Below are 26,996 nucleotides of genomic sequence, written 5' to 3'. Positions count from 1 at the left end.
ACATAGAGGCTTTTTAATCCGACAGATGAACAAATCAGAAACCAATTGTGTTTTTATAATAAAGACTATTCATGTAATAACAGCAATCTCCATATTATTGATTTTTCATGACTTCCTTGAAAGATATTTAATTGATTTGCACAAAATCGATTGTTCTGTGATACATGCATCATCTAACTTGTACAAGTCACGATAAATGATGACCTACATGTTATTTTCAAGAATGGTACTGAGAGATAATGATGAGTAACAAAGAAAACCGAAACGATACAATTAACCGTACTCAAAGTGGGTACTCTTATAGGTTGGTTTTTTGTTTTGAGAGAAGTTCCTTCGTTATCACCGGTGTTCGTTATTCTTGCAGGGCGCTTTAGCTCATAGACTACATACTCGCCAACGGCAATATCAAACCGCCTTCATGATAGCTCTTTTCCTCCTGATTTGATTGATATTAGCGCAGCCTCACTACACGTAATAATTACGTGCGCTGGTAGCTCAAAGAGCCTGCGAAAGACAACATCGAATTTTTGATTTGCATGGTGTGTAGTATCGTGTATCACTATCACTATCACTATAAACATATATGTAGTACAACATCATAACTCATAACTTTACCCACAAGAACGAAACATTGGAATGTTTGCTCACAAATCACGTACCTAGTAGTACAAAGAGAACATATAAGAATCAGACCACATCGTGTATTGTGGAGTAAAGCAAGGATGAAAGAAATAGAAAAAGAACATATAAGAATCCGGCCACATCTTGTATCGTGGAGTAAAGCAAGCATGAAAGAAATAGAAAAAAAGAAACTACAATCAATCACGACAACTTGGAGGAATCTGAATCTGCCCACATCTTGTATTGTGGTATAAAGTAAAGGTAAATTTGTATCATTTCCATTGACTACTGAATTGTATAATAATAAAGAAATACTGCTATCACTTGTAACTATCTGTAACGTAACGTTTGATTATCTTGATTTGCCAATGGGATATCAAGAGAGGACATGAACATTCTTGATTCAATCACTCCTCGATAGGACAGGATTCCGCCCGACGGTGACGGTCATGTGGATCCGACCTGTAAGACGTTCGCTTATGGCAGCGGCAGCAGCAGTGATCCTGTTGCTTGCTACATAAAGAGAAGACAGTTCTTTTATTTAGATCGTGATCTGAAAATTTGATTGATACAAGAGAACCACTTACGGGTTCCCATTCCATAATTTGAACCAATCGTTCCATGAGGTCACGAACGGATTGAAAGCTTGGTGGAGAGATGATGGTGAAGACGAGGTAGCCGGAGGGGTGGGGGTTGGACAACCAATGTACTCGGACCTGGCCGAACGACCCATTTGAAAAAACATCGATTGGATATCCAATTTGGTCGAATCGTCATTTGAAGGTTTGGATGCGACACTCGCAGGGACAGGGGTGGGTGTGGCTGATGGGCTATTATCAGGTTTGGATGCGACACTCGTAGGGACAGGGGTGGGCGTGGCTGATGGGCTATTATCATAAAGGTTTTGACCGGGTAAGATTTGAGTGAGAAATCTTTGATGTTGAGATGTAGATATAGCAAAGACACTTACCTCGAGGATTCTTCCAAAACCATGTCTACAGTCCACTTGCAGTAAGGATGCATACCAAGTAAGGCCTTTACACTGTATATCTTACCGTTAGTTGTACGGCGCCAGTCTGGGATCGGTTCGGCTGAATATGAGAATTGAGCGCATTGAAATGTACGGTGCCCAAACACGCCACACTTCATGCACTGATCTTTGCCATCCTTGACACCCGGGTGAGCAGTCAAAGGGATCGAGACGGGTTCACGTTCAGCGCTTCCGCGAGTAGACATGACTACTTCGAGGATTGATCCTGCCGCTGCTGAACTGACAGCAAGGGTTGAGATATGAAGACGTGTGGTAGGAGCTAAGACATCTGAAGAAGAATCGATGACGTTGGAAGAAACAGTTGAAGACATGATGTGATTTGTAAAAAAAGACTTGAAGTTGACGAGTTTAAAACTAATAAAACTATTGTAGTGGATGCGAAGTCAAATACAATAGTTGAAGTAATAAAAGTAAAAAGAGTAGTGTTGGTGGATGATTTATAACTCTGGATGGATTTGGAGCAATGAGAAAAGGGAACAAATCGAAATGACTTACAGCTTTTAAGTCCAAGAGATGACCTTCATCCCGATGATCGGAGGTTGAGAAGCCTTGAAGTCGCGAATCGTGGTGACGTGAATGTTTATCAATAGACAACCTTCAAATGACTTGCTCTCATCAAGTCATCTCTCGCCCGTGTTGATATCGCTTGTATCGAACACAAATGATATCCTAATGCAAAGGATCCTAGCTGAACCCATTGAACCTTGCCGAACCATTCAGCCTTTCGGGCGTGTTCAAACAGAAGGTTAATCTTAATCAGACACGTGTAAACCAGGTATATCAGGTGTTATCCATTTCATTCCATGACGAGTGAGAAAATATAAGATAAAAGGAAAAGATACATAAAAGGAAAGGCACATCACACATCAGAGATTCAAAACTATGGAAATCGAACATAAAAACTCTGAAAGTTATCACAAAAAAAGTTATCAATGAGATCCTTCGATCATGTTTTGGTTGGTTTTTGTGGGAATTAGAGGGAGAAAGTACAGTTTTGAGACTATCAATGTGTTATGACTTCCACATCTCTCAAGCTACACACACGCGCAAGGAAGTCCTCGAGTAAGAACATTGGGATTTCTTCTTCAGATAAAACCGCAGCTCGTACCCCACCTGCACTGGGAAGCCTGATCAAGCGATGGTGTGGAGTTTCCGACGAAATTGTACATGAACTAACTAAGAGATGAAATAGATGTTGATATCAATAAATATGTAGATTGGGAAAACAGGACCAATTGAGACTTACATTGACCTTCACTCTCTCTTGGCCGGTATTTTAAAGTAGTGAATATGCAACATGATACTCCATCGGTGTTGTCGACCATTCGAAACGCGACATTGGCATACAAATGAACGTTGTAGCTTCTGCCGTCATCGTGGTCTATTTGAGCATTTCCTTCAACGCCTTTGAACAAAATCAAATGTAAGTATTGCTGTTGGTATGTATGGAATGCATATAGATTACTTACGGTCATGGAATCTATCCCTAACAGCGAAAAGCTGGTCAAGATATTGGCCATCCACTTCTAACGTAGTTCCATCTGGTGACATATTCATGATTATCGAGGTTAAGAGGAATATGTAAAATAAGAAAGAAAGTGGTGTTGTTGTAGATTGCTTTATGAATTTCGAGAAAGCCTTGAGAGAGGAAATGATAAGAGAGAAATTGGAGGTTTGTAGCTTTCTTTAAATTTCCAGAAAGTCGCAGGATAGGAGTTGAAGAGCTCCCTCCGAAACAATCATCCCCACTTCCAAAAGCTTGTAAAAGAATTCGACAAAATTCCAAAAGGCCCATGTTACATTTGAGACATTCATAGTGTTATTTTCTTGCAAAAAAACAAATACGATATATTGTTCAGCCATACAACAACGGTGATGTGAAGGTCGCGTAAATCATTATCTAAAGAGAAGCTTATTCCAAAAAATTCCTTGGATGTTGCGACATCTCCATACTTGTCGATTTGCCAAAAAAAGATTCAAGTCCGAAAGGTTTTGAAATGACAGAATCTCACCTTGTCTTTCATAAAACGTGGCAGCTCAACCCATGAAAAAATTGTAATCAACATGAAAAGTAATTAACAGACAATGAAACATTCAGAGACTGTATTACAAAACCCATTTCACCAATTTTGTTTGGTACAAATAAACAAACTACTAAAGTTGAAAAGCGCAAAAAGATTGAGAAAAATTGAATCAATGTGACAATCAAAAATCGATTCGGAAAATCAAACGGTGACTATCAATAAAAAGAAAGATAGGAATTTAAAACCCTAACACAGGATCAAAAACGATATTGTTGGTCTCCAATTGGTCTGAATCCGTAGTGATGCAAACATGTACGTTTGAGGCGGTTGTGCAGCGAGAAAGAGCCACGTACAATTGGCCATACAAGAAATCAAAATATCTTGTCGGGGAGCTGACGATGAATCCTTCTACCATACCTCGTGGTGATTTATGTATTGGCTCTTGAGCAGTGGACCGCTGCAGCTTCTCACAGATTCAAAGGGCAATGTACCCACTACCCCATTACCGAGGGCCGAGATTTGCATGAATAGGAGTAGGGCTTCTTATCGTACCATCTTTGTAAGTTTATTACAGATTAGTTTCATCGTTGCACCAAATGAAACTTCCCACTCAAGAATTTTCTGGTCGAAATATAGATGGTGACGGTGTTCCTTTACTTTTCAACGCGTAAGTCAATTTACAATACGTCTCAAAGACTTGAGCACCAGCTAATTATGACATGTGAACTATAGATTGAACAAGCAGGTCAAATCACATGGCAGAACGTTTGTCGTTGGTGAACATGGGTTCTGTAAGTGATTTTGCATCTTTGATGATTCAAGGCATCAACGCTGACATAAGTTCCGTAGATAACAACGAGACCTGTGTCGCGAATGCGTGCAAGACGTTCACGTGCGCTGATGCCCTAGCACGGAGTTTACGACCTCATGCCGAATCCAATGGAATCATCTAGTGAATCAGTGTGTTCAGTTACGTGCGTAAATTGCTTTTTCTTCAGACTAAATCATGAACAAGATGAACGCTCCTCAAAATCCATGAACTCGTTTTGAATTCCAACATTTAGTTTCGAACTTCTCAACAAGCCTGTTGCGCCTTACCCAGTACTTGCTTCGCCTTCGCCTCACTTTGGTACTAATAGTACCCATATTGGAAGGGTGATGGTATCAATGCGCGAGGTTCTAGGCGTACAAAGCGTAAGGAGGCCTAAGGGGAGTGGTTTCGTAGTTACTTGCTGGTTTCAATTTGTTCTTTTTCTTGTTTTTGATTATTACTAAGCTTTCTGTTATTTCTTATCGTATCATTATCATTATCATCTTTTGTTTCGTATCTTTTTCTCATCTTTTGTTTCGTATCTTTCATTTTTCGTTATTTCTATTTTTTATCTTATCATTTGCATCTGTTTCAATAGTCTTTGGTCCAATTTTTGTTCTCAGTCTCAGTCTTTCTTTGTATGATTCTTTAGCTTATTTTGCTCGGCTTTCAAATTTTTGCATGGAAAAATAACTTTTTGGGGGTATTATCCAAAATTACGATGTTTTTTCCGCTATTAAGGGGGCTCAGGTCAAAATCTTTACGGTCTGTTCTCAAAGTTTTTCACGACAAAAGTCGTAAAAAAAATTGACTTGAGCCCCCCTATTTGTTGGATGATTTTTCGAACGGAAAAAATCGAACGTACAAGTAACAATTGCCCGAAAAAAGATTATTTTCCGAGGTTAATCTTTCGCAAAGATCAATGTTTGGGAATAGTGAATCGGAAATTTACACTTTCAGGCATCGGCGAGTTCCTTTTGCGATGAACATTTGGAAATCTTATATTTTGCGAACATTCCAAAAAGAAGAATGTATACAAAAATAGAGAATGCGCCGGGAAAAATTGAATTTGCCGAAAGACACGATTTCTGAATATCAACGCTCGGAAACAGGGACAAATCTACGAGCCCCAATATCGTAGATCCTTCCAGAAACCCTTTTCCGAACGTCAGAGTCTGGGGTTTGGCTTTAAGTTCGCTGCGTTTCGAAAATGCTTGGCGTAACAGGGTGCCAGAGGCAGTTTATTTGTCCAACAAATTGTTTGCACAAATACAACATAGATAATGAAAGTGAATCGTATAAATGAGACAAAGCGAGTGTAGGATGCCCACAAAGGTCACTCGCAAGTCAAAAAAAAGAAGTAAGAAGCACTGCAAGCAAAAAAAAGGCCAACCTTCTAGAGACAAACTTTCCAAGAAGATAGAGGAAGGTCAAGGCTACAATAAATTCAATGGTGGTCATCCAAGGATGGCTGGTCTTCGGTCCACCACTGTATTGAACCTTAGTTTTTGATGTTTCGATCAGAGTTTGTACTTCGTCATCCACGACCATACCGGTCCCTGGAATTTGAATCAAGTAGAACCAGTCAATGAATCAAAACAGTACGTGGTCCCCAGGTAGACAGATGCAGATACCTATTGTACTTTCCCTATGATCAGTGGATGGAGAAACCTGACATTTCGTCGCACGCCGATTATCTCCGTGAGAATTTGAGGTATTTGGGATGGAAAGCATTTCAGCGGCTGGTATTTTCCTTCTTTTGATTGGCAAGCTTTTGGTCGGTAGTATTGCATGATCGATGGTGGTACGGAGCTGTCCTACATTGATCTTGCGTTTTGGCGCGAGTTGATCATTAATTCTGCTTTCAGTGTCACTGCTTGTTTCTGCATAAAATCACGGAAAGTTAGGTTCTGAGAGGATCCATGAAGCTGCGAGTAACGTACCTGAACTGTCATCTTCGAAAGATACATGATGCGATGTCTTGTTGCTTGCTTTATGGCCATCATGTTGCGTCCTTGCCAAGGCGCTGGGATGGGGATTAGAAGTCTCACCTGCGAAAAAAGAAGTAGTCAAGGCTGTGTGAGAGATATTGATTCTTGGTGTCTAACTTCGTACATTTTGGAGGTCCTTTGATAACGGTAGGCGTCTTCAAAGAAAACGGGAATGATTCAAGATCGGTGACTATACAGCAAATCAAGTAGGCATCAGCATGGGTGGTGGAGAGACTGTTAACAAAAGTTTGGCTTGCCGTGGTATACGGGGCAGTCGGAAGTGCAATTCGAATGTAGTGTCTTATTGCCAGTATGCTTGATCACACCAGCACGGTTTAAGCCGCCGCAGTCTTTGCACAGTTTCTTCCTTCCTTCCCTGAGACAGGAAGCTCGGTGAGGACATTCGTATGAGACGTTCCTTGAGGACATTCGTATGAGACGTTCCTGAGGACATTCGTGGTCAATGGTTGACTTTTGGGTTGTAAATATCTTGACTTGACACCCCTTAATAGAAGTGGGTAAAAACTGGACTCAAAAACTCCCTTTGTCTCAGGATTGATCATACATACATGCTTCTTGCTTAAGGGTCGGTGATTAAGGGTATGCTTATTCGAGTAATAGGGGGTTTCAACTTTCAAGTTGACTCTTTTTTACGTATTTTTACGCTACAACGACTTGCCCGTTGTTGTAAAATATGCGTAATTTCTTTAAAGCGGTTTTAGGTGCTCAAACCGCGTAGATTATCTTTGCCAAAAATTGCCTGATTTTTCAAAAAATACACGAAAAAAACCAACTTGAAACCCCCTAACTGGACACTGCCTCTTGTTCGTTGTTGTAAAATATGCGTAGTTTTGCGTAGTTTTTGAATTGTAACCCCTTCGAAGGTGCCCCGAAGTGAACATAAGACGGTACGATCTGGATGAAAAACCTTTTCTACTTAAGCAGTCTCAAGTCTTTTTTGTCAAAACTCGGACAAGTTCGCTAAAAAAATCTCCTATCAAACTATCCTGTTTGTACATCAGGATTCAGGACACCCCCAAAGGTGTTTCAATTTGGAAAAAGCACATACATATATTCTCCAACAACTTGACCGTTGCTATAGCGTGAAATTACGCCAAAGAGGCCAACTTGACACAGCTTGGAACCCCGTCTGACAAACACGGCGAATGAGTAATTTTTCCGTATTCTTACAAATTCTTCACAAATTCTTGAGTGATGCGTAAGTTTCACTGTGATTTGTGTGTGTGATTTGACGCCGCTTTTGATCCGTGAAGCTATCTCAATTGCATTACTTGATATTTTAACAACATTGAGAATACTCTATGTATTATGTACAACCTTATACAAACGAAGAAGCAAGCAGTGGAGGATACATCACGGCGAAAACTAAAGAGATTTACGCAAACTTAAAAGTCCGCTTGCTCTGGCCCCGTCGGCCTCGCTGCGCTCGGAGGTACGTGGTACCTGTACCGACGGGGCCAGAGCGAGTGGAGTTTGATAAGTTTGAGATTTACGCTGCATGGTATTCGTATATTTACGCAGTTCTAACTTCTACGACAAAGGGGTCGAGAAGGTTTCCATCGCAAAGAGTTTTCGACCAACGGGTTGGACTTGCCGTATTCAAATTTCAGTATCTTGATTGATATTTACATGGAAAGACGTTTGGTTTTTGTCATTAAAACTGGATGATGGGGTTTCATGTACGCCATTCCATTCCATCACCATCTTATTCCCTTTTGTCAAAATTTCTATTTTCATCACTTCAATATAACTGCTCATCACTTCAATATAACTGCTCTTCATTTTAATATAAGGTAGCAGATCCACAAATTCACACCTCCAAAGTGAAATAAATTTGTCTTCTTCTTGGCGGCATGCAAACAGATCTAGAGAAATCATGCCTCCATCAGTTTTTGTTTCAAGATTAGGCTTGTACGACCGCCTCACCATATATTATACGATCTATTTGAAATCCAACCTCTCCACAAAACGTGCAGCTACTTCGGACGAGCATCAAGGCTTGGAGAGATCAGCTGATATTCATGGTCAGGCCCCGGAAACTACAGCGCGCCGAAGGTCTTAGTTTCGGGGAGGACTAAATTCAGATCTGATCTAGGCGAATTTAAGCACGAAATGTTCGAGAATATATGGCAAGTGAACACCTTCTCTCTCTTTTCAGTGAATGGAATTGGTTTAGTGTCTGATCAGGATGTTGGTTTTTTGTTTTCTACAGATTCCTGCTGATGAACTGAGAGGATGATTATCGAGCACCTTCCCGACGAACTTCTTGATAGCAATTTTATTCATTCATTATGGTTAGATTCATGTGTTTTTGTACTTACATGAAAAGAATTGAAATTTTTCACAGCGGTGGAGATGCTGAAGGCCAATTGACCGATCCTCTCAGGTACTCCGGTACAGAAAAACGCCCTTGAAATAACTATCAGCCCGGACTGTAAAACGAGTCAACACAATTGGGATTCGGGAATGGGTTTAAGGCTACATTTTACTGTGCAACCTTAGTTTACGTATAACTTCCCCGGAGGGAATATTTATTTTTGGTAGCCAGAATACAGCCTACGGGATTACCAATAGGGATCAGTGAGATAACAAATCAATCGTTTGCAAGGTACATATAAACTTTGCCATAAAATACAGGTGTATAAGAATTTGATCTTGATCTCTCTTGATCTGTGCTGATCTGTGACGCCCGCGGGGATAGTTCTGTGCATCTTGCTATATGAGTATTCTTGATTCTTCCCTAAAGTTTAACAGCATGGTCCAGGCGTAATCAGACCCGGGTATGTATACGTTTCTGACTAGAAAATTACAAGGACTTTGACAACAACTCCTCAACAGTCAAAGGAATTATCAGATACATTAGGGGGGCTTCAAGTTCGGTGTCAAGCCCCAAGTTTCAAACCGTACAAAACCCTCTTGAAAGTCATCAAATTGTTAAATTTACGCACAACATGCACTCAAAAGATAATCTCGCTTGTGAGTAGAAAACACTGTGTGCGTATTTTGTTTGCAGAAGGAAGTCACTGGCGGATACTCTGATTTCACCCATGAGCAGTACAGGTATATGACAAACAAAATATTTCCTCAACACATCCTGATAAAGGATTGAGGCATAAATAGGTCAACTGAGTCGAGGCCAGAGTGGAGTACTCAAATTAAATCATTGAGCCTCTTTGATGAGCATAGTGGATAGCTGATCAACTTTAAAAAAAGCGTGAGTTCCCTTTTACCACCGTCAAGCTTCCAATCAACGGAGCAGCTGAGGACGTGTTGAACATATCATAATCAAAGGCATCCAGCGATATTCAGCAACACAACAGCTTGGACAGCACACTCACCACCGCGTTCAAGTGTCTGATTTTGGACCCTCTTGCGTTTGGCACTTTCCTAATATTGCAGCTATCAGCCGCGTTCCCTCAAGTTCGGTTGTCTCGGTATCTTTTATTGATTGTATATCCTTTTCATATCTAGACTTGAAGTTTTCACTCAATAAATGACTTTTCAATATCCACCTTCAGCTAGTAGATTTTCAAAAGCCTTACCACCGCGACTTTGATCTTATCAAGCGAAATTTGTCAGCTCAAGCACACATGGGATTGGATCTCCCGACATTCCCGCCTGTTTGAATTGCGAAGATTTTGATAAACGCGTCAACGATATGTTCAAACGTCTAGGATACATAGAAAGTCACTTACACGAGAACTATCAAGATTCAGTACGAAGGTATGACCAACTGCAAGCGGAGGTTGAAGACCTCTGGATCACGAAGAAAAAGGACAAGCATACTATACATGTTCCGTTGAAAAAATTGCGGGTTGAATTCGATGCCAGCGCTCAATCTTTGGAAGAGTGTAAGGATGGTTTGCAAACCACACGTCAACTTCTTCAAGAAAATATACATCGGCTGGAAGGTCAGTTATTCTGGTACCTCAGCTTCAACAGAGTCACAAGAAGCCTGATTGCCTCGCATATTTTGGTTTTAGCGGCCCTAGAAAGTTCTTCAACAAGATTCAGAGATCTGTTGCGGGAACGCGAAGATGTGGAAAAAAAACAGACAACTTCCTTGAAATGTCTAATGTCCACCACTAGAGCCGAACTCTTGAGATTTTCGCAGAAAGGAACAGGTGAGTCGATTGAACATCCAGCGCTCTTATTCATAGCGCTGATTTTTTTGAATGGTTTCTAGAGGAACTATATGAAGCAAGATGTTTGCGAGTTTTGTGTGAAAACAAAGTTTCAAACGCTAAAGCAGAACTCGGGGAGTTCCAGCAAGAGGCCCGAGGTGAGTTATTTAGAATTTTTTGGGCTGTATACTGTGGATATCTGCTTTATTAACATGCTCGTGATTTATGCAAGAGGAACGAGATCGAGCTGCTATCAATCATGAGCAGGCTTGTGAAAAATCCGACGAGGTGTTGAACATTTTATCCACTTCACTGCAGGACTTCGAAGAAACGTTATACAGCAGAATAGGTACGCTGATTATTAAGTTGACCCCTGGCATCATGCTGATCTCTTCCCAATGTGTATCAACTGCCAGAGAAGCGAATCTTCCAACAAGCTGATTTTGATTACACGGCGAACAGTTCTGCGGAGAGCTCAATTCTGTCGGCAAACACCGGGATAAGGGGCAAGTCAATTTCCACCTCCTGTATAGTCTAGATTGTGAAAGACCGAGAAGACGGGTTTTCTTACAGTATTTCGCACTGTGATCTGACTCCAAAAGTATCTCACAAAAACAGGGTGCCAGACCGCGTTCGCTGGTACTAAAAGAGCCGTAGCCAGGACTCCACCCGATGCTTCCAAAAGTGAGTTGCATTGATGATGTCACGGTGTCCTTCTGTATAGATTATCGGCCCACTGATCAACTTGTTGATCTCAGACAAGGGTTACTGGAGATACGCTATTTGGATACACTGTAGCATAATCTTACTGTTATGCATTGTAATCTTCGTCTGGGGGTCCCTGTTGGTACGTTTTAGAAGTAGCCTTGGAAAATACCCGCAGTACATTGGTACAGCAAGTAGTAAATTCATATGAAAGAGGCCATGGCAGATAAAGTTGTTTGGATTCCAGCGATTTCCACCCGTAATTAAACCGGTTATCAGCTTGTACATTGTTCAATATTTCATCTTCATTCACCCAATGATGTTTTGTTGATCATGACGTTTTGTGTTATTGTTCTCCTCAAGTCGAGAGAAGAGAATTTGTCCCGTCGTGAATCCCTAGCTTGACAAAAGCACCCCATAGCCATGGGATTATTGTGCACAGACCTTAACACCTTCGGCCAAAAGACCACCCCACCCTTTTGCACGTCGTAAAGAACGCGCTGTTGTAAAATCGCGCTGTGTAGACTTAGGACAACTTCGCCCAATCACGTCTTATTGTATTTTTTTCTTGATGCAAAAGCACCCCCATGATATAGGAGTCAGGGAGCCACATATGAACCCTTGAAAAAAGGACGCACTCGTGAAGCTATTGAGGTTTCCACCAGAATTTTTCAACTCGAATGTATCTCGTAATACTCGGCTCTATCTCAAAAACCAAGCCCAAATATTTGGTGGGTATTGTACGATATCAAGATTTGGAACCGTACGTCAAGTTTACAACAATAGGACAGGCTGTCTATCTTATGATGGAGAGGAATTCATATAGGCAATCTTGGTCGGCTTGACTTGGCCTCCACGCATCATTCAAATGAGCTACTATTTTGCCCTTTATCCAACATTTTGGGGCTCTTTCTACGGCCAATTGAGTTGTGAGCGCTATGAAGGGGTGTCAAGTCAGAACAATCTGCCGTGAAGATCGTGAATTTATAGAAAATCCCCACTCGTGATCCAAATTCAGTGGACTTATTTTACGACCACAATTTTTTTTTGGTGGTCGTACCGTACAAAGGCTTCTGCTTGAAAGATTTTGCGCTGCTGAGATTCCTTGTCGTCCAAGTCTCGACTTGACACCCGTTATTAACGCATAAATTCTCAATTGTCCCAAATTTTTTGATCCGTCCTCCCCAAAAGCCTGCTCTATCAAATTATCCCTCAATGATACTCAAAATCACCTTAGAGATAGACCTCAGTAAACTCAACCCGCAAGACGCGGTACCACTTTCTGCATCTTGTCACAAATCCGATCCTGCTCAAACGTCCCCAAGTACAGAGCCGGCTCCCGTACCCCAAAGCACGGAAAGTACTCGTAAGTGAAGCTATTTGTTCAAGTTCCGCAACGGTAGTATATGCTGAATCCCAGATAATTTAGCTCAAAGTGGTGTTGAGCACAGCAGTACCGACCAAGAGAAGGGCACACAAAAGGAAAACAGTGCCGTCAAAGAAAATTATCCTGGGGAAGCGACACCGGCTGACGCGCAGTTGTGGTATCAGTTGGGTGGAAGTGAGATGCAAGAAAGTATTGGTGCATGTCAGTCATACCTATTCAACTCTTGTCTTTCCCGGCACTCCACTAACCCCTTTGTGTCTCAGCGGACTCGCCTTTCATTGATACTCACATCAACCACAAACCCGGTCCTGCTCAAACGTCCCCAAGTACAGAGCCGCCTCCCGTACTCCAAATCACGGAAAGTACTCGTAAGTGAAGCTTATTTGTTCAAGTTCCACAACGGTAGTGTATGCTGAATCCCAGATAATTTAGCTCAAAGTGGTGTTGAGCACAGCAGTACCGAACAAGAGAAGGGCACGAAAAAGGAAAACAGCGCCGTCAAAGAAAATTATCGTGGGGAAGCGACACCGGCTGATGCGCAGTTTTGGTATCAGTTGGGTGGAAGTGAGATGCAAGAAAGCATTGGTGCATGTCAGTCATACCTATCCACCTCTTGTCTTTCCCGGCACTCCACTAACCCCTTTGTGTCTCAGCGGACTCGCCTTTCATCGAGACTCACATCAACCCGCGATTTCACTTTACTGGCATACCCGAAACCCAAATCAATCAATTTAATAAGCGCCAACATGATCAAAACAGAGAAGCGGAAGGATCTAGCAAGCGTCGACACCACTGATCCTTATTGAAACTAGAGTTACTGGAATCAATTTACTTATCTTTGTATTGGCTTGATGATTTTGTCGAGTTACTTCCTCTTGATGCCATGGATTGTTTTCATCTTCACCAACCTCCTTCCGCTCTCATATTCATCACCCATATTTACATACATCGACCAGCCCCATTTGCAATGAGTTCACTTGATTGATTTAGATCACTGATCGTGAGGTCACATCTTCAAATGAGGTAGCATTTTGTCAATCGCATTGTCGACTTTTGTTCAAATATAACAGTTTGATTCAGAAGATTTGGCTTTTGCCTCTGATTGCACGTCCTGATAAACAAAGTCCCATCTGATCAATTTAACATCACGGCTGTGTAACATCAAATGTTGAATTTTACGATCATTATTTTGTAAAGTTTGTGAACATCATAGAAGGAGATAAAGATACTCAGGGAATGATTGGTCTGAACCGTAGATATCATACAAAAGTTGAATCATTCTGAACAACCTTTCACTGATATTTTTGGTGATAAAATTCAAACTCACCACTTGTGTATGAGCATACTGACAAATTTCTGATCAAATGAACATTGATCAGTTATCTCCTTTCATTTTCGGCTCTCATCACTCAAGGCGTATTGATACTGAGATAGGGCTCAGCAAATACACTGTGGTTGGGAAGCGGTGATAAACAACCACAAAGAACTGAGTTACATATAAGCAACTCAGTTCAGCACCTTGGTTCTGCGACTACATAAACCTGTCTTGAGTTGGAATCTGGTGTTGTTCCACATAATCCCATTCGGCCCAAAAACCTTGATCCATAAAAAGAATCTTGTGGCTTTCATACATTGTTTGAGAGCGTTCTAACACTCAAAGCGCCAGTAATGAAGCTTGACTCGATCACACTTCTTTCAAATCCAATCCCACCCAAACCAACAACTGCACCTATTTCTTGGACTTCAATGACACTTTCACCTTCAGATACGCGGCAATTCCGGGTCAATAAGAGAAAATTGATGGATCTTGAAACACTCAATGGAGGGATGCAAGAAGCCAAAATCGATATCAAGAAGCGCCAATTGCGTATGTAGTCTCCACTTTGCTGGTCTTGAAGCCTATGTTGACCCTCAAATCATCTTTACAACCGCAGCTCAAACACGCTCGAAAGGAAAACAAACTCCCAGAAGGATTCCTTCTCAGAGAATTTCAGCGGTGGAACTCCATTTGATGTCAAATAACTTACAAAGATTCCAAAGACACTTTAGGACCTTGGCTCATTTGAGTGAAAGACTTTTGCATTCAGGTATTCTCCAACCTGGGGACGTCCATTCAATAATTTCCAGATTCCCTCGGGTCCAATCCGAGCCACATCAAAGCAACTCAGGATATATAGCAAAGCAACTTGATTTGTATTTCAAGCGATCAAAGCCTGGTAAAAAGGTGATACATCTTCTGATCTCTGATCTCTCACAAACACAAACTTCAACTCAATTGATCTCACATATATCTTGTTCATACTGAAAGGTGCAGGACCGAGAGGAATTCATCAACATATTCACAGTGTTCATGGAAAACTACGTATCTTTCAAGGGTTACATCGAGGTTGCATTGAATTCTGCAGAATGTGGGACTACTAACAAAGACCAAGATCACACAGAGTGGTCTAGTGACACGTCGGAAAGTGATTCCTCTGAGCAGATTTACAAGATGCTTGTTCCTCATTTTAAAGAAAACTCTTGAAGCCTGCCCCTGGAATTCCATGGGCTTTTGTGTACCTGCCAACTGATAACTATTCAATGTTTAGAGTGAAGATTAAAAAATGTAAGATTAAGACGTCTTGGTGGAATTCGTAATTTTATATCCATCTTCGCACAACTCATAGATGTATTAAAAAAATCTTACTTACGTAACTTGAGCTACAACATGCTTTACATTTCATGTTACAATACAGTCATTAATCTGAGAGGTATGTAGATGTTTTATTCATAGAATCGAGTAATCGAGTCATACATCAATAAATGATTATGAAATCAGTTTGCAACTTTTGTTGAACTTGTTATTTACACATAATGTTTAGAAAAAAATTCGATCACGAGCGTGTTTTATAAGCTTTGCAAAAATCTAGATTTGTCAATTTCTTATAAATTGAATATCTTTGGATATTTTGGTGTGAACTTGGTGTATCAAAGATCCAAGTTTTATCATAATTTATCGATCAAATTTTTAAATATTAAAACAAATCTATAAAAACACAAGAAATCTTCCCACATCTGAATTCCATCAAATACACTTTTAAACTCAAGTTAATTTAATTTTTCTGGAAACTGCAGACCAAACCCCAATCAAACCAATCAAGATACTTGGAACAGTATACATCAATTGATTATAACCTTCTTTTTGATTCATTTTATGTTTTTTGTCTTGATCTCTCGAATGAATCTTAATCCAATGATTTTCATCTTCTTTTTCATTCTCAAGAGTCCAAATCAAACATTGAAACTGAACACATAAAAACCACATCCATTGTCAGAAAACCAAAAGATGAAAAGATCGAAACCCAGATTGAATCTTCGTCACTTACATCAGATTTCCATGAATGAGTTCCATCACCAATTTCAATCTGAGTAAACTTTTCTTTATATAAATCATTTGGTAAAAAAACCTCAGTTTGATTTATAGTAGGTTTAACTGAATGATGATTTTGACATTTAAATTCAAAAGATCTAGTTTCATAATCGAATTGAGTAAAGATTGGTAATCCTGCCATCCTTCTTGCATAAGGTCTCTGAAAAAAGCAGTTTAAAACAAATTGAATCAGTTAGAAACCAAAAATATGAAATTGCAGGTTCAAGAGACTTACTAAGATCCATTTTAAGAGTCTTGGTTCATGATTTCCACTTGAATCTTTAGGAGAAGAAGAACTAATAAAACTAAAACTCTCTCTATTCCAACCATCCCCATGTATATCAGTATTATAAGGACTATAATTCCATAACCTAAAAAAACCCTTTAACCAAAACCCCAAAAAAGGCAATCATAAAGATTAAATATGAAGAAAGTGTCGAAATATTTTGTTGGATGAAGAGACTTACGCAAATGAAACAAGATTATATTCTAGCCCACAAATCAATGCATTCATTTGTCATTCTTGCCATTTGAAATCACCAGTTTTAAAGGCTTCTCCTTGATTGATATCCTTACACATTCCAATCTCGCCAATTAAACATGGTACATTACCTATGTTTTTTTCAGCTGATTTTATAATTTGTTTAATTTGATTCGTATAACTGATTATGATTGGTAGAAGGAAATAGTGATCAGTGTTTTGTTTTGATTAGAGGCAAGAATAGGAGGTTTCGTGGATTGGTTTGCTTACTTTCTTTTCGCTCCTGATTGTCCAAAGTAAATCCATTCCCAGATAGGTCTTCTCTATAATCCATTCAATAATCCATTCAAAGATCCATTTAAAGATCAATATCAAAGTCATGTTCAGTTTCTTTTCCTTTTCGACTTGTCTTTTGAAATTGTGTTTGATGAGGTCGAAGAAATGGAAAACTAACCAAACACATTGCTTGAACATCCAATGTAACATTACCAAAAGATTTATGTACAAGTGAAAACAAATCATAGAAATGAGGGAGTACTAAATTCTTAGGTCTTTCTTCTAATTTCCGTCCAGGATAAAACTACCAAAAAGATAAGATAAGAATGATGAATAACTTTCTCAAAAGTCAAGAAAAGAAGTGACATACCTCATTAGGAATCGGTCCAACCATTATATTCACATTAGGTAATTTTCTTTGAATGCAATCTGAAAACTTTTTAACAGTAGGAAAAAAAGCTTGATGATAAAAATCATAAGTTTTTCCCGTCATTGAATCTAAATTAAAATATCTAGGTTGTAAAACAAAAGGTTGATTTTATTTTTCATTCCAAGACCAAATCCCATGTTCTTTCCGAACACATTCATTTCCTGATTTCCATGCTCTTACAGATGGACTTGTTTTTACGTCTTGGAATTTTTGGGAGAAATTGATTGATGAAGATTTTTTGAAAATTTGATTGATGATTCTTTTTTGGAAATTCAATTGATGAAAAAAAATCAAGGCGAACGTTGACCTTATAAGAGAGAAACTCGTTGCAGAGAGACAGAGAGTGCTTCAAGTCAAGGAGTTCAGTGAATTTGTTCGGTAGACTTCGCCAATCCAATTCTGTTGTGAGAAGTGGCTTCGAGAAGTACGTTATCATCTTCCATAGCAAGTCTATAGTGTTGCCAAAGACTTCCGAAAGCTTTCTCTTTTGGGAAGAGGCTTGGTTTAAGGACAAGACATGAACCAGACTTGCCTGTGCATCCACTGTTGGTGGGTAACTATGGTCATTGGGTTCTTTCGGCGGGGAACTATGGCAATTCAATCCCATCCAAATCGGGTCTTTCAATGGATGTGGATGAAAGGATAACTTGGACGTTACTTCGTAAATTTCGAGATTGGATGCTTCGGGTTGAATTTTGCGTACATCGTTTTGCAGACTAAAAAGTGTCTGTGAGGCATCTGTCGTGAAATTGTAGATTACGGTAGCTTTATTGCATTTCGCGGTGAAGTTTTTTGAAGAGGAATAAGGGCTGCGAGTTGTGCTACGTAAAATTCAAGATTGGGATGGAGAAGATGTATATTTGCATACATCTTTGTGCTCGTAGAAGTTGTTCTCGCAGCTCATTAACTCGGGCGTGTAGTACCGCCCGCGGATCACTTGGTCTTTTGGGTGTATTGTTCCGAAATGATTTGGGGAAACAAACACGGGGCGCAATTCACAGTCGCATTTCACGGTTGCAACTTGCGACACGGTTTCGCTGTCCGCAGTGACTGCGCATGACTACGAAAAAGCGACAGCCTGTCGCAACCGTGAAACACGACAGTACATTGCGCCTGGTGAAAGGGATGATGCTGAACGTCTGTTTGTTTGACACTGCAAACTCGAGGCCATCAATTGCTGATAGGCTTACTCCCGTGATTGATTAACCAACCTGAGGTGCATCACTAGTCAACGACTTTGACATCGAGGGCTCAAAATCGAGGTACCGAGTCAATGGATGTACCCTATGTGTGATTCCTCATGAAAATGAGATGTGTTCAGTACACTGACATCATGAGCAAACACTTCTGATGAGTCACTGAGCTCTTACGTTGAGCAGAAACTATTCCTAAACATGATCTTTGTATATAAGGTCTTGCTTTTTGCGTGTTTCGGCTGCTTTTGTTGCCTATCCAATCATAATATAATAACAAAACTCATTAGATTCTTCTATCACCCTCGACTAATTCGATTCTTCTATCACCCTCGACTTATTCGATTCTTCTATCACCCTTGACTAATTCGTGGCGCCATCCAGTCTTGTCAGCGGCCAAATCATCTGCTATAACATTGTGCTTCCGCTCATATACTGAATCATCTCATCCTGAACGTCATATCGAAACGTCTTGAACAAGTCTTTGGATACTTTCAGTATCAAAACCTTTTTTAGTCTCTCTCATCTCATAATGGTACCACCAATAGTAATCAGGTGTCGCTGTATTGACTGTCTGGAATCTGGAAAAGACACGGGTCAACCCGGGCGCCTATGGAAGCGTAGTTCCCAGGCTTATAAAGCCCATCAGAATTCACTCAAGGTAAACCGCTCCTTGATGGCTGGACTCAAAAAGAGCAGTACATCGCCTTCATCCTTTCAGTCAAAGACTGCACAGAGTAGCTCAATAGTCAATAGCACAAACATCTTCGGAAACTCACATGGTCAACAAGCCTGTAATGACAATCCGGGACCATGCAAAGGTGGGTTACCTAATTCCGATTTAGCAGAGCACGCACTCTGATGGCTCTCCAAGCTAATCATCTTTTTGACGCTCTGGATGATATGTTTGTAGAGAACTTGCAGCCGTCTTTGACTCACCCTCCACCTGCTGAAAAGACCATGTCACATCTCGATATATCATATCTGAAAAAAGTGGCCAATCCACCATGTCGACAAGCGACCGGCAGTCATTTCCAGCCACAATGGGATGGCATTACAGTAGAGTCAGGTAAATTCCGTACCAATCTCACCTCCTTGAGGATCTAGGATCTGTTTTCTCATTCGAACTGTTCTCCATCGTGATGTAGGTCAATACGGCAGGCATTACTATGACCAATTCAAAAAATTCGACTCACTGACCTCCGCAATGAACCTCGTAATGGTATGTCTGTACTTGTTCGAGCACATTGGCATGGCGGTGGCTACACTATGCCTTCACGTCAACAATTCGGTACGGGGAACCGGTGATCGTACAGCTAGGTTTACACAAAAGAATTGGTCACCTATGGACATCCGTACCGTTCTCACAGATCTGAAAATCCAACCAAACATACAGCGAACTCTATGCTGTCCAAAATGCTTTCGGCTTTACTATGCTGATGATACACCTGATATATGTGATTGGCGCGAAACTCGCTCAAGTCACAAGTGCAATGAAGCTCTTTTTAAAAAGATAAAGACCGGCGAAGATGATGAGACCCGAAAGGCGAGTAGATACTTCTCAACCGTTGCTTTCACCGAATGGTTAGCTCGATTCTTGAACCGCCCTGAAATTGAAGAGCACCTGGAATCCGGCAAACACGTACCGGGAGATCGTTCTGCGATGTCCGATGTCTGGCATGGATCTATGTGGCGCTCGGCGCGTGGGATCGATGGTGATCAATTTACAAATTCTCCTGGGAATCTGGTATTTTCCCTGAACGTTGATTGGTTCAACCCTCTTGGCAACAAAGCAGCAGGCAAGCAAGACTCTGTCGGAACTGTTGCTTTAGTATGCCTCAATCTTCCACCGCACATACGTACTTCTCCAGAAAACATTTTTCTCTCTGGATTGATTCCCGGACCTTCTGAGCCAAAGATGACTCAAATCAACAATGTACTAAAGCCTCTTGTTGACGAACTCAAAATTTTGTGGAAAGGGGTCAAGTTTTCTTCCACCGCGAAGTACCCAACACAAGGTCGCATCATTCGAGTGATGTTGGGACCAATCATATGCGATCTTCCGGCGATGCGAAAGGTTTTAGGAATGGCTGGACATAGCTCAAAGAAAAACCTGTGTTCTTTATGTCGAATTGGGGAGCATAACATAGACTTACTCAAAATTCCCCATACCCTACGTCGATGTAAGCACGAGCTAAAATCACAAGCATTGGCGTGGAAAAATGCAAAGACAGTTAAGGAACGACAACGTCTTTTCAAGGAAAACGGAGTCCGATACACAGTCTTATGGGAGCTGCCTTACTTTGACCCAACTGTCCATACCGTGGTAGAGCCTATGCATAACATCTTCCTCGGTTTACTTCGTCATCACGGCCTCAATGCGTTGGGATTATTGTCAAAAAAGAAATCAACATCTTCTAGACAGAAAGTTAGCGAAGCAGAAGAGGACGAGTCTGATACATTGGAGCAGGTACTTGAGGATTTCGATTCAGACGATGGTGGATCTGACCATGAAGAAACCGAGTCTCAAGCATCAGAATGCGTTGGTGATCAAGTTGCGAACCAGTCACCCTCTGTATGTGAAGACGCCTCGCCTGCCCCAGAAGATGATCTATCACTTGCTTTTGGAAGCATGGGTCTAGAATACAATACTACGCTTGACGCTGAGCAAGGTATTCATGACGATCAATCCGAACTTGAACCTTTCATGGGATTTTCAGAAGATTCAGTTGCAGGATGTGAAGAGGAGGAAGAGGAGTTATCTGATTATGAAGAGGTTAATCAACAATATAATAATATTTTCAACAAAAAGAAGCACTTGAATATCCTGAGGGAAGTTATACGGCAGGCCCATCTCCCCTCTTGGATCGGTCGAGTACCACAGACGGTAGGATCAAGCAAAGGTGGTAAATTAAAAGCAGATGAATGGGTTGTATTATATGAGGTCATGATAATTCCGGCCTTCATACTTTTCTTCCATAGAAAGGGTCATCTTTCATGCATCACAGACCATGAGATTGTTCGAAATACCCTTCATCTCATCAGTATCCTCAAAATTGTACGAAGATTCGAAGTGCAAGATAAAGATTTGGGGGCTTTGAAATACCATATAAAAAGCTATCGACACGGACTCTCTGAACTGTTCACTTCACTTTCGGTGACTCCCAATCTACATATGTTACTACACATTCCTCAGGTAGTCAGGGTTTTTGGTCCTGCTCCTTATTGGACTGCGTGGTCGTTTGAGGCAACAAATGGATCATTGGCCAAGATTCCAACTAATAATCATGATAGTGAGTTCTGAGTTTTGATACCTTCTTCATGTGACCACGGTACGATAAACTGACTGATCAATTTTGGAGAAGGCTCTAGGGAGTACACAATACTGAATAAGTGGACAACCGGTCAGAATATGCGCTGTGTGCTTCCGGACTTATGCAAACAGCTACCGAAAAAAACGGCAGCAAATCTCTCCAAATTTTTGTCACCAAAGTGTACCGATGGCAGCGCTTCTGCCTACCTTCGAGAAGGACGGGGTGGCCCAACGACACTCAGGTATAATCCCAAAAAGAATGAAACTCTGGATTATGATGCCCATCTCCTTCTTCTCAGTCGCATGAAAGAAATTTATGGCGACAAGGCAATACTTTCCACTGACGTCTACAAGAAATCCCAGCACAATGAAGATAAAATTCTTATATCAAGATGGGTCAATCAAATGGTTTCAGTCAAATGTCACAATGTAGTATATTCAACTAACAAGAAAAACCCGGGGAACAGCATAGTTCTTTATCCGATACGTATTTCCAAACACAAGAAAGGTTTTGTCTGGGGAAAAATCAACGAAATATTCATGACAATAGTTCGTCGGGATGGAAATATAGACCAGCAGATTTGGATTGACATCTCTCGATATGCTACTTTGACGGCAGCTCACCAAAGAAAGCACGGGTTCACTGACTGGCCATATTCTGGATTCAGTGTGGTGTACGATAGAGAGAAAAAGAAAGATATGGTAAGATTGGATGAGATTGTCGGTCATGGTGCTTCTTGGGAAAATCCGCAAGGCTGCTTTGGAATCAAGGAGCCTACATTGTTGATTATCAATTTATCAAAGACCTCGTGCACTGCAACTTGAGTAGGAGGTTTTATTGTAGCACGAGGTGTTGTTCGAAGGTTTGCCATGTTGATTGATTTTGTTGTTGTTTCATCGCATCTTCCTACCTTGCTATCTTACATCACAAAATTCAAACACAAAAAATCCTAATTTATTTTCTATCTATTGTTCAAAATCAAGTCCTATCACTTCTACAGCGCTATCAATGTTCGGAAATCGTATTTTCACAAAAGTCCAATTTCCTCAAGACTTTGTTTTATTCTACATACAGTCTTGTTTTTCATGTGTTCGCAAAAAAATTGCGTGTAAAAAGTTGACCAAAAATTAGGCCACCGATGCCCAATAATTGAGCTTTCCGATAGATTTTTCCACACCTTGTACGCCGTAAAATATAAAGACCGTAAAAGTACATTGTTTCCTGATAATCAAGATGTTTGAGACCAATGTTTTCCATTGTGTGAAGACAGTGAAAAACCTTGAAAAAAATGCATTGCCAAAGTCGAGTTTGCGGCGTGAATCACGATACAAATAAACTTTGCAACTTACACTTTCGAGAAACAAAAATTGAAAGGGTGACAAAACCAAAAAAAACATAGAAAGAGTGAGAGCAACACACGCGAGTCAAACAAAAGCCACCAGACAGACAAGGAACCCAAGAAAAAAGATGAAGAGAGCAGAGAAAAGATGATAATGAAAGGACTAGAAAGAGCAAAGATGGATAAAGAATATATAAACTTTACTACAACATAAATCAAAAATGAAGAAACGATAAATAAAGAAACCTCACTTTATGATTTACACCACCACTTGAACCGTAACATCAAGATCCAAAGCCACCCGTCCCTTAAGGCGTATGGGTGTAGGGCGGCGCGGCGACATCAGGTTCCATTCTATTCGCAGCAGCAGCATCTTCCACATCACAGGTGCGTTTACTGTGAACAAAGTATCATGTCAGTCAGAATGATCTCATTCAGACGCAATATGTGATTTTTTGATTCATTAACTTACATCTCCTGAGCCATTAGTGCCCACAGAAGCCCGGTGTCATCTTGATATTCTCGAACCATGCGCTTATAACGTTTGTAACGTTTGCGTGACTCCTTTTCTTGACGCTTCAAGATTTCCCGGTGAGCAATGACTTCGGGATCTTCTGAACGTAACATCGTGTGAATGTATCGAAGCATGATTCGGGCTTCGCAATAATCTTGCCTGATGTCGTCAGTTGCTTCTTCCAAATACACCATAGAGCTGATAAGATGCTCGATCTCGTGACTGTTTAGGAAGCCGTGTCTTTGTACATGTTGAACAAGATAGTCAGGTATCTTGTGGAAGGACCCGGGTTCCAGATTGTTTTTGAAGTAGATATCAAAGTCACTTTCACGTTCATGAGAAGTCGAGCCGCCTCCGGGGATTGCGTTTGGATCTGGCTTTCGATCATGACACGCAATGGCTTCTAAACCGGGTAAGATGCCGCTAGTTACGCGGCCTAGTATAGGTGGAAACACCATCGCTACAGGGTATGTAAAAAAATCTTTCAACTTGGAGCTTTTGAAATATGAGAAATAGAGAAAACACTGACCAGTATAAATTTTGTTGCAGCGGAATCCGGCGCGAGTAAGGAATCAATGGATGTCCAGCTACGTCGACCTCTGGATAAAACCGCTCGAATGCAGCACAAATCAGGTATGAAAGGGGTTGTTATATGTAATCGTGCACAAACCCACTTCACAAAGGGTGTAAATCTGTCAAGTTTCACTCGTACATCATTCAAATAAACCCCACTCGCACGATCTGATTTTTGGAAGTAACCACTTCCGAACCGCCTTCAGATAAGCACTTCCAACTTGCCAATAGATGCAAGAGTTTGGGCCGAGTTGTATTCCTTCGACTGCTTTTGCTCGATTACTTGGAATGAAATTGGAGCTGCCATTCTTGCTATGTAGAAAATTTCGCAATATCATGTAATGTACATATTGACAGTCAATTTATTATTTATTATTTCCTTTCACTATCAAATTTCTGCGGTTAATCGCGATTGTGAACCCATCAATTTCCCTTTTTGAATTCTCATTATATTTTTGTCCAGGCAAGAAAACAAGATATGGCAGCGTAGCACGGTTTCATGAGAATTTCACACAATCAAAGGAATTAGATTCATGACACAAACGCCAAAGGAAAAACAAGAAATGGGTTGAGAAAGAAATAGAAAGGTAGAGACATATATGTACATGATCAGGTGATGAAAAAGTCGCAGTATGCAGTGATGATGTTACAATGTCTTAGGGAAAAACAAGGGCAAAGTCATCTATTCCTTTCTTCTCAGCTAAGCGCACCAACTTTTTACGCGCTTCCTCAGGATAGCCAGTGAGGAGAGTGCTACGCAGTTGAAACCAACAATCATCGCACAAGTCTCCCCGCATGTTATTGACCTCTTGAATTCTCTCAACCAGGCGTTTGTTTATCTGGCAAGCACAACCAAAGCGAGTGATATTGGCTCGCGTGGGGATTACTCTCACATGATGTTCGTTGTACGTCTTTGAGTTAGAAGTGTGGTGGTCAGTTTGAGATGCCCAGAGCATTTCAACTACCCCATCACATGCATCAAAGTCCACCGTCACATTGTAGTTGTCCAAAAAGAATTGTGATCCATTAGAATCGCCTTGAAAGGGGTCATTTTGAAGGGAATAGAGTTTCCCAGTGTGACGATTGATATGTGTAAAAAAACCAAAAGCGTACTTGCTTTCATCGAAGTCGGTATGTTTGGCGTTGGAAAACTCGTCGTAGGTGACGGCTATGTTCGAGGCGAATACTTGCGCGTTGGGAGAGACGTAAAAGGATTCTCCAGCCCAAGATGGAACCCCAACTCTTGAAGCTAGTTCGGCGTTGGAATTGAAAGCATATGAAGATAAACCCGCAAAGCGCTCAGCATAGAAGTCCTCAATGGCCGGAAGATTCCCTTGGCGCTCAAGATCCTCTTGCATGCGCCAAAGCTGGCCACTGGTAGTTGCATTGAACGCATATGCTCCTAGGAAGGACAAGATTTAGGAAATTTGTAAGTATGGTTTGACGCATTAGGAATGCATATTACAAAAAACTGACCTGCTTTTGCGATATGATCATATCCAGGCCTAAATCCAGCTGCGTGCATCTTGCCGTACTTGCGTAAGTGCGCTTTCACCTTCTTCGCAGCCCCATTAGTCTTGACCACTCCACGTGCCTTGGCATGATGATAAACTGTAGAGATAGCGTGGTTGTAATGTTCGAATAGAGCCTGATTGGTTGAAGTACGCTCAACGAAGCGTGCGACTAATAGGAGTTCGCTGGTGTCTTCGTCAAGGCAAACGACGGTGCCAAAGTGAATGCGAGTAGGTGTAGTTTGACCTTTCTTGAAAAAAAGAAACTTTGTTTCGGGAGGTAGTCCGTAAAGTTCAGTCAATTGTGCAAGTTTGACGGATCGTTGGTTGATTGGTGGTCTGTTCTTCTTGCGCTCAAGTTTTTGTCGGAGAGAATGCGCCTTGCGACATCGAATAGTGCTAGGAGACTTATGCTTTGGCTTTTTAACAACTTCTTCCATTATTTCAGCACTGAAGTACCTGCTCAACCTGTAGCTTCAGGGTTATGCGTCGAGATGAACTCAAAGTTCGAAGCAGGCAGGTTGAGGGAGATACAGACAGAGAGAATTCGGAATAGCGGAAAATGTGCCTAGGCTGCTCTTTGTGTACACGAATGGAGAGTTGAATTGAGTTATGGCTTATAAGATGATGATTGATGATGATAGGAAGTGATAGTATCGATAATTGGAATTCAGATGTGTTAAGATAGGATAGGAGGAGTAGAGAAAAACAATACGGTGGGCAGAACGTTCCACGAATGAAATACTCTCTATCTAATATCACGAAAAAAACCCGATTTGCTTCGTAAACTTTTAGACCTGGATCACTCAGGTCCAAAAGGGAAACCTCTCATCTATTCTGGCCGAGCATCAACATCGCGATGGCTGAGCTAGTACTCATCCAGAAAATTATTTGTCCTTTGAATCCCTGAAACCCTGTTTTGCAATTAGCAATCAGAATGTCGTTTCATTATCCTGTTGACCTGCATCACCCAGGTCTAAAACCGAGACGCTCAGCCATCTTTCATGACCGAGTACCAACATCGCGATGGCTACGTCAGGCCATTGTCATGCTAGTACTCAGGCATAAACAATTTCTGTCCCTTGATTCGCTTCCTGTGTCGCAATAGGCAATTACCCCCATCACAACGCTGATATTCAGCTGAGAACCGAATGAGAAATCAACAAAGACCAGGGTCGCGAGTGTATGTACATACTTCCTCAGTACGCATCTGTTCCCCCA

At 41.0% G+C, this 26,996-nt stretch overlaps 7 protein-coding genes across 7 annotated transcripts; 3 read left to right on the top strand and 4 right to left on the bottom strand.

Annotated features, from left to right (window-relative positions):
* Positions 1-1,024: 1,024 nt before the first annotated feature.
* On the bottom strand, positions 1,025-1,983 carry MELLADRAFT_96426 (uncharacterized protein; the record flags this gene model as incomplete). The annotated part of the gene is made up of 3 exons (XM_007407450.1): positions 1,025-1,130; positions 1,209-1,508; positions 1,592-1,983. 3 exons carry the CDS (start codon positions 1,981-1,983, stop codon positions 1,025-1,027), a joined length of 798 nt encoding a protein of 265 aa, XP_007407512.1.
* Positions 1,984-2,552: 569 nt separating this feature from the next.
* MELLADRAFT_104466 (uncharacterized protein) lies at positions 2,553-3,229 on the bottom strand (the record flags this gene model as incomplete). Its single annotated transcript, XM_007407449.1, has 4 exons — positions 2,553-2,576; positions 2,715-2,848; positions 2,919-3,077; positions 3,142-3,229. 4 exons carry the CDS (start codon positions 3,227-3,229, stop codon positions 2,553-2,555), a joined length of 405 nt encoding a protein of 134 aa, XP_007407511.1.
* A 1,063-nt stretch (positions 3,230-4,292) lies between these two features.
* Positions 4,293-5,159, top strand: MELLADRAFT_104465 (uncharacterized protein; the record flags this gene model as incomplete). The annotated part of the gene is made up of 5 exons (XM_007407525.1): positions 4,293-4,363; positions 4,429-4,487; positions 4,519-4,588; positions 4,761-4,890; positions 5,106-5,159. The coding sequence occupies 5 exons, from the start codon at positions 4,293-4,295 to the stop codon at positions 5,157-5,159; spliced, it is 384 nt and encodes a 127-aa protein (XP_007407587.1).
* Positions 5,160-12,563: 7,404 nt separating this feature from the next.
* Positions 12,564-13,531, top strand: MELLADRAFT_104464 (uncharacterized protein; the record flags this gene model as incomplete). Its single annotated transcript, XM_007407526.1, has 5 exons — positions 12,564-12,714; positions 12,769-12,936; positions 12,999-13,103; positions 13,159-13,326; positions 13,389-13,531. The coding sequence occupies 5 exons, from the start codon at positions 12,564-12,566 to the stop codon at positions 13,529-13,531; spliced, it is 735 nt and encodes a 244-aa protein (XP_007407588.1).
* A 2,286-nt stretch (positions 13,532-15,817) lies between these two features.
* On the bottom strand, positions 15,818-17,394 carry MELLADRAFT_104463 (family 5 glycoside hydrolase; the record flags this gene model as incomplete). Its single annotated transcript, XM_007407448.1, has 8 exons — positions 15,818-16,018; positions 16,101-16,304; positions 16,380-16,515; positions 16,612-16,633; positions 16,685-16,806; positions 16,896-16,948; positions 17,080-17,205; positions 17,272-17,394. 8 exons carry the CDS (start codon positions 17,392-17,394, stop codon positions 15,818-15,820), a joined length of 987 nt encoding a protein of 328 aa, XP_007407510.1.
* Positions 17,395-20,859: 3,465 nt separating this feature from the next.
* MELLADRAFT_61408 (uncharacterized protein) lies at positions 20,860-22,662 on the top strand (the record flags this gene model as incomplete). Its single annotated transcript, XM_007407527.1, has 2 exons — positions 20,860-21,817; positions 21,887-22,662. The coding sequence occupies 2 exons, from the start codon at positions 20,860-20,862 to the stop codon at positions 22,660-22,662; spliced, it is 1,734 nt and encodes a 577-aa protein (XP_007407589.1).
* Positions 22,663-23,485: 823 nt separating this feature from the next.
* MELLADRAFT_104461 (uncharacterized protein) lies at positions 23,486-26,215 on the bottom strand (the record flags this gene model as incomplete). Its single annotated transcript, XM_007407447.1, has 5 exons — positions 23,486-23,573; positions 23,650-24,186; positions 24,221-24,303; positions 25,470-25,666; positions 25,741-26,215. 5 exons carry the CDS (start codon positions 26,213-26,215, stop codon positions 23,486-23,488), a joined length of 1,380 nt encoding a protein of 459 aa, XP_007407509.1.
* Between the last annotated feature and the right edge of the window lie 781 nt (positions 26,216-26,996).

The sequence above is a fragment of the Melampsora larici-populina genome (assembly GCF_000204055.1).
Source record: "Melampsora larici-populina 98AG31 unplaced genomic scaffold MELLAscaffold_9, whole genome shotgun sequence".
NCBI lineage: Eukaryota > Fungi > Basidiomycota > Pucciniomycetes > Pucciniales > Melampsoraceae > Melampsora > Melampsora laricis-populina.
This window is presented reverse-complemented; position numbering and strand designations above follow the sequence as displayed.